The following is a 6,775-nucleotide window of genomic DNA, read 5'->3' as shown; positions in this document are numbered from 1 at the left end:
TTTTTTTTTTTTTTTTTTTTTTTAAATGAAAACCGATCGTTTCGCTAGATAAGACCCTTCTACCTCGGTTGGGATCATTTACAACCGCATTTGGGATCGTTTGAAGCTGCATTAAAACTGCATTTTGGAAGTTCAAAATCGGAACACCATAATAGTCCATTATATGGAGAAAAAAAATGCAGAAATGTTTTTCTCAAATGTAACTTATTTACAACTGAAGAAAGACATGAACATCTTGGATGACAAGGGGGTGAGTACATTATATGTGAATCTTTGTTTTGGAATTGAACCTTTAAGGCAGAACTTTTAAATAAGTGTACTTTTTATTAGCTAATTTCCCCACAAAGTCTCTGCAAGCACACCAAATGAGTTCCTAATTCTATTATTTACTTGTATAGCTCTGAAGCACAATAGAGCACTGTGTTATTCAAAGAAGCCTGTGGCAGGTCATTTCAGTAGGAAGAAATAGTGTATTTGTGAAATGCAAGTGTGTTATTCGCTCAATGCACATACAGTAACACCCTCGTATAAAGAGGAAGATGGTTCAGAGGCAAAGTGTCATTATACTTAGAAAGGCTGTGTCACTGATCCAGAGAATCAGCATAGGGGATTTCTTTCAAAAGAAAAAACTAATTCATTATCGCTATATAATCGACTGCTGGCAGTTCACTACATGCTCTTACTTTCTTTGTCTTATGGTGTACATTATACCTGGAGAATGAAGACCTTCATGAAGACTTTAGTGTTTCTGATGCTGTGCTGTGCTCTGCAACTTAGTACCTCAACTGGTGAGTGTCATATTTGTTCTCTGTCATTCCAATTTGTCCAGGGAAACTTCATTTAAACAAAACGGTTTTTTAGTTATCTCTTTCTGAAAATATTGGATAACGCTTATTTAATTTGCATTTTAAGAAACCGAAGAATAAAAACCATGTTTAATCATGTGCTGAATCACATTTGACTAGTAAACCCTTCACTTTTCAGGTCCTTCTGCAAATGACATTGCAAACAGTATCTGCTGCTTTAATAAAATCAATTACAGGATACCTCTGAAACGGCTGAAGTCTTATTTCTGGACAGGCAGCAGTTGCCCCCTCACTCACATTGTGTGAGTATCCTCTAGAAATATATTGGGATGTCCACTTATATTGTTACTTATCTTAAAAGTAAGTTAGTATTTACTTCACATTCATGTAGGTTTAATGCTTTTGTCTCTAATGTGTTCTAGACTTGTAACTGTTCCTCGGGATTCTACCACACAGAAACAATTCTGTACTGACCCTAAAGAGAAGTGGGTCCAGCGGGCCATTAACTACTTGGACAAGAAGCCTGCTTGAAATTCAACAGAATCGAACTTGAAAGAAATGTTCTACATTTCTACACCGATACACACATCTGTATATATGAGTAAAATTGTAAAAAAAAAAAAAAGCTATTGTATTGTAACATTTTAGGGAGTTGTATGTAAATGTGTATATAAATGTGCTGATCTCATTATCAATAATAAGTCAATAGGCTACTGTTGTGTACATTTTTAAATGAGCCGTTATAACTAATAGAGAGTATTGCATGTAGAAGTTGTCATGTTTGGAATTTGTTTTAGTGTCACCTACATTTTAATTTAAATTTACTTAGCTGTTTACTTCAGTTTAGGTTACTTGACAATTTTATGTTCTGTCATAAAGCAGTTAGTGTAAATGATATGCACTTTATTTTAATAATAATAAAAACGTTTATATTATTAATGTATTTGATTTGTTTTTCCATTGAGTATTCCAAGTAAATTTCTTAAAGCACCCCGCAAATTTTTTTTATTTTTTTTTATTTATGAGGTCTGTTTTTATGAACTAAAGTTTATCAAACGTTTTAACATTCTCTATTTTATTTTGATATAAAACAAGTAACTCTTTAAGATTCCACCAGAGGGCAGACGTAGCCCACGTAATTACAGGTTATATGATCAATTGCTCCATGGTCAAAATCCTGTGAGCCAAGTGATGATTCACTGATCACTGCAAGCGGCCAGTCGCTGACCAATAGGAGATGAACTCTGTAGGAGGAGGTCAATCGCTCTTCAAGTTCAGGACCGAAGTCAGAAAGAGTTATTGCCAAGTATGTTTACACACACAAGGAATTTGACTTGACGACAGGAGCTTCCAGTGCAGAAGAAAGTACAAACATGATAGTGCAGACATGGGAATAACACAGTGAGATGGTATTATTAATATAATATTAGAAACACTAAAAATTAAATAATGCACTATATGCAGAAGTAGTTATTTACAAGTGCACAGTTTACAAATGTACACATTTCGGATTTTATGTAGAAATATGTCAGTTATGACGGAAGAACTTCCGGTTCATTATCTGCTCTAGCAAAATAACGAGAAGAATAACAATGTGTAGTAAACGGTAATACTCTTTGCACTGCAAACCAGTGTGCATTAAGACAATACATTTAAATAATATGTTAAGACACCAATCAAGCAGCAAAACAAGCTGATTTTTACAGCTAAAAATAGTTGGACGCGGACGAGGCCGGAAGCCACACCCATACAATTTACAAATTAAGCTGGTCCTTTGCTGGTTTATGCTGGACATGTTGCTGGTCAAGGACCAGCATAAACCAGCAAAGAACCAGCTTAAACCAGCATCAAAACATACCTACCAGCATATGTTGTTTTTTTCACCAGGGCCAACTCTTACGTTAAGAAAAAGGTGTATAGTTAGACGTTTTAAGGAGCCTGTGGTCAGTTAGTGAGCAGCTTGTGGTTCCAGTGAGGTGCAAAATCAATTTCCAGACACTTTTGTTCACTTCTTCCTTGCTGGACATTTTAAGTGTTGTGTTATGAGGGAGATTGTTTGTTTATGTCAATTATTTCTTTTTAGAATTACGTTTGACTTTTTTCTTGTCAGCTTAGTCTTTTCTCTGCTTGTGTTTTACATGGTGGTTGTTCAGCTTGGATTTGGTCAGTTACCGGGATACACGGCCATATTGGAGATACTCGGATGTAAACAACAGCATGGATTGCACAGTGAATGTACTACTGAATATGTTGTTCTGCTCATTTATGCTGTCTAAACCACGGAAAAAAAATGTGTGGAAGCTGCTAAATAATATAGAGAAGGACTTAGAAAGCAGAAAAGGGCACAATATTAGAGTTATTGGGTGGTAAAGATATGTACGGGCAGTTTTATTTAAAGTATTAGCCTAATATTTCACCTACCTGACCGGAAATGATAAGAACAAACACAAATGTTGTCAAGATCCTGGTTCAGTTTGGCCAACCACAAACTCCTTTTGTTCCTCAGACAGTTTTTTGCACTCTTCTGCCTGATTTGTTATAACTTTTGGCAGTCTACAGTACTCCAAATGTTTTTCCCGGTCTGACCGATTAGTACAGCCCAAAACATGACAATAATTGACCATTTTCAGCAGCGATAATCAGCAAAATATGCAAGTTGATGCCACGTTGTGGTTTAGACAGCAACGTATCTCTTTACTTTAACTTGAGTACAAAAGTGTAGTTAGTACTTCAACTTTTACCAGTCTCTTTTTAAACATGAGTATCTGTACATCTGCTTGAGTGAAGGATGTGTGTACGTTTGCCTCTTTGGCAGTATGCATGGGCGTTTTGGTTTTTGCCACCTCTAAATAATTTCCACCTGCTTATATGCAGTTTTAGCACATATAGCAACACCTTTGCATACAAAGCGTGTTAGAGGCTTTCGAAACTGAATTGTACTTAGGAATATAGACCAGTGGCGCAGCTCTTTTATGTTTACTCAAAAACTATTTCACCATCTCTATATAAAGGACTGCTGGCAGTTCACCACATACTCTTACTTTCTCTGTCTCTTGTGTGGTGTATATCAAACCTGGAGAATGAAGACCTTCATGAAGACTTCATTAGTGTTTCTGATGCTGTGCTGTGCTCTGCAACTTAACACCTCAGCCGGTGAGTGTGTTTCTGTCATATTTGTTCTTTTAGCATTTCAGGCTCCAAATGTAAACTTTTCTGGAGAAATTGTTTTTATAGGATAACTCTTATTTACTGTATTTTAGAGAATAAAAACATGTTGAATCATATTGTAATAGTGAACTCTTCACTTTTTCAGGTATTCGTGCAGTTATGAGCGTTAACAGTATCTGCTGCTTTAAAGAAATCAATATCAGGATACCTCTGAAACGGCTGGTGTCTTATTTGTGGACAAGCAACAGTTGCCCTTTCAAGCACATTGTGTGAGTATCCTCTCGATATGTTTAGATGTATATTGTTAATAATTAATAAATAAAAAATAATCTTTAGTATTTACTTCACATTCATATAGTTTTAACGCTTTTGTCTGTAATCTGCTGTAGATTTGTAACAGCTCCAGATCCCAAGAAAAAAGATGAAGGAAAAGATTCGGAAGAATCTTTTCTGTATGGATCCTGAATATAAGTGGGTCCGGCGGGCCATTAATTACTTAGACAAGAAACGGGCTAAAAATTCAACACAATAAAAGTTTCTACCTAAATTTTTGACATTTACATAGATATACACACATCTTCATATATATGAGTAAAACTGTAAACAAACTGGTTTTAAATTGTAACGTAAACTGCCGTTCAAAAGTTTTTTTATTTTAAATGTGTTTTAAAGAAGTCTTTCATGCTCATCAAGGTTGCGTTTAATTGATACAAAAATACAGAAAAAAATCATGCTGATATGTTGATTTATTATCAGTTGAAAACAGTTGTGCTGCTTAATATTTCTTTGGAACCTGTGACAGTTTTTCAGGAAATTCTTTCTTTGATGAATAAAAAACTTAAAAAGTACAGCATTTATTTAAAATAGTAATCTTTTGCACTACCATTTGAAGTTTGGGGTCAGTAATGTTTTCTTTCTTTCTTTGAAAGAATTTAAAAGTTTTATTCAGTGTTAAATTGATAAAAAGTGTTAGTAAAGATAGAAAAGATTTTTATTTTGAATAAATGCTGTTCTTTTTCATTTTTTATTCATCAAAGAACCGTGAAAAAAAATGTCACACTGTTCCAAAAAATATTAAACATTGATAATTAATCAGTATTTTAGAATGATTCCTGAAAGATCATGTGACACTGAAGACTAGAGTAATGGCTGATGAAAATTCAGCTTTGCATCACATAAAATTATATTTTAACATATATTACAATAGAAAACTGTCATTTTAAATTGCAGTAATATTTCTGTATTTTTTTATCAAATAAATGGAACTTAGATGAGCATAAGAGACTTCTTTAAAAAACATTAAAAAGTCGTACTGATCCCAAACTATTGAACGGCAGTGTATCAGAAAGTTACTATTATAATGTTTATTATTCAAATGTGTTGATCTCGTCATTATCAGTAATATTATGTTAATAGGCTACAGATCTGATGTAAATTTTAAATGTGCTGTATTATTATGTCTAATACAAAATATTGCATACAGAAGTTGTCATATGTTTGGAATTCTTTCATTGTTTTCTAGCTTTTTATTTCAGTATTTACTTTACGGTTTAAGTTTCTTGACAATTTTATTAGGTTATATCAAGTAGCAGTTAGTGAAACTAATATGTACTTCAAAAATTTTAATAAAAAAACATTTATGTTAGTTGAAATTTGTCTTTGTTGTCTTTGTCAGTGTTGCCTTTAAGTACACTTAAAAAAACAGAATAATCAAGTCAAGTTACCTTATTTATACAATAAATAATATACAATATAGATTGTTTCAAAGCGGCTTTTCAGTGATAAAATTAATTCAGTGATGCATACAAAATTCAATTCTGCTGTAAAGCAGCTTTAAAAAGACAAACAATCATTATTTAGTTGAAATCAGTTCATTGTTGATTTATTTCGGTTTAATCATTGTGTAAAGTCCATCAATTTTGAGATGAATTTAATTTATCAATCAAGCAGCTCTGGAGAAAACAGTGACATCATCATCCAGCTCAGTTCAGTCTGGTCTGTATACAGTCAAGATAATAATAATAACAGTGCCAAATGTCAAGTGTCTATAAGCGAGACTTCTGGTTCAATCGTTGCTATAGGAAAACAACCAGAAGAATGACAACAGTAGTGCAGTAAAAGGTAAAACTGTTTGCACTACAAACCAGTGTGTTCATAATTAAGATAATACATTAAAATAATATGGTAAGATTCACCAATCTGCAATATCAAGCAGCAAAACGAGCTATTTTGTACAGCTAAAATAAGCTGGACACGGATGAGACCAGAAGCTACACCCATAAAACTTACAAGTGGCTGCGCCCGCTCTTACAGGAAGAAAAAGTTGGATACAGACAAATCAATAATAAAATTTGTCAAAATCAAGTGTCCTCAACTAAGCAAGCCAAAAAGTGACGATGGCAAGGAACGCAATAACTCCACTGGTGACAGAAATGGAGAAAATAAAACCTTAGGAGAAACCAGGCTCAGTCTTATGATGTCTATTTTATGAAAAAAGATAGGCTAATCAAACATTTCAACATTGCTTTTCTAAAGGAGATAGTAAAGCACATTGTTGTCAAATTAAATAGGACACGTTGCAACTATTATTTGAATATTCCACTAGAGGGCAGACGTACATCATCATACAAATCGCTGCATAGACTGTTCTACTGAGTCTGTTAATGATTAAAAATATTTAAGGTCCCCATGAGAAAACAAGCTTATAAATCATACAGAATGAAGTGTTTGGAAAAACACACATCTAAAAGCACACATCTAAAAAAATGCTTGTTTGTTTTGAATGTTTTGTATGAGGTTTA

General features: G+C 33.6%; 1 protein-coding gene across 1 annotated transcript; it reads left to right on the top strand.

The window, feature by feature from the left end:
- Window positions 1–240: 240 nt before the first annotated feature.
- On the top strand, window positions 241–5,459 carry LOC127159183 (uncharacterized). Its single transcript, XM_051102073.1, has 6 exons — window positions 241–788; window positions 985–1,108; window positions 1,229–1,327; window positions 3,751–3,959; window positions 4,120–4,243; window positions 4,364–5,459. The coding sequence occupies exons 1-6, from the start codon at window positions 674–676 to the stop codon at window positions 4,437–4,439; spliced, it is 747 nt and encodes a 248-aa protein (XP_050958030.1). The 5' UTR covers window positions 241–673; the 3' UTR covers window positions 4,440–5,459.
- Window positions 5,460–6,775: the final 1,316 nt, after the last annotated feature.

Source organism: Labeo rohita, unplaced genomic scaffold (genome assembly GCF_022985175.1).
Source record: "Labeo rohita strain BAU-BD-2019 unplaced genomic scaffold, IGBB_LRoh.1.0 scaffold_197, whole genome shotgun sequence".
Taxonomy (NCBI): domain Eukaryota; kingdom Metazoa; phylum Chordata; class Actinopteri; order Cypriniformes; family Cyprinidae; genus Labeo; species Labeo rohita.
This window is presented reverse-complemented; position numbering and strand designations above follow the sequence as displayed.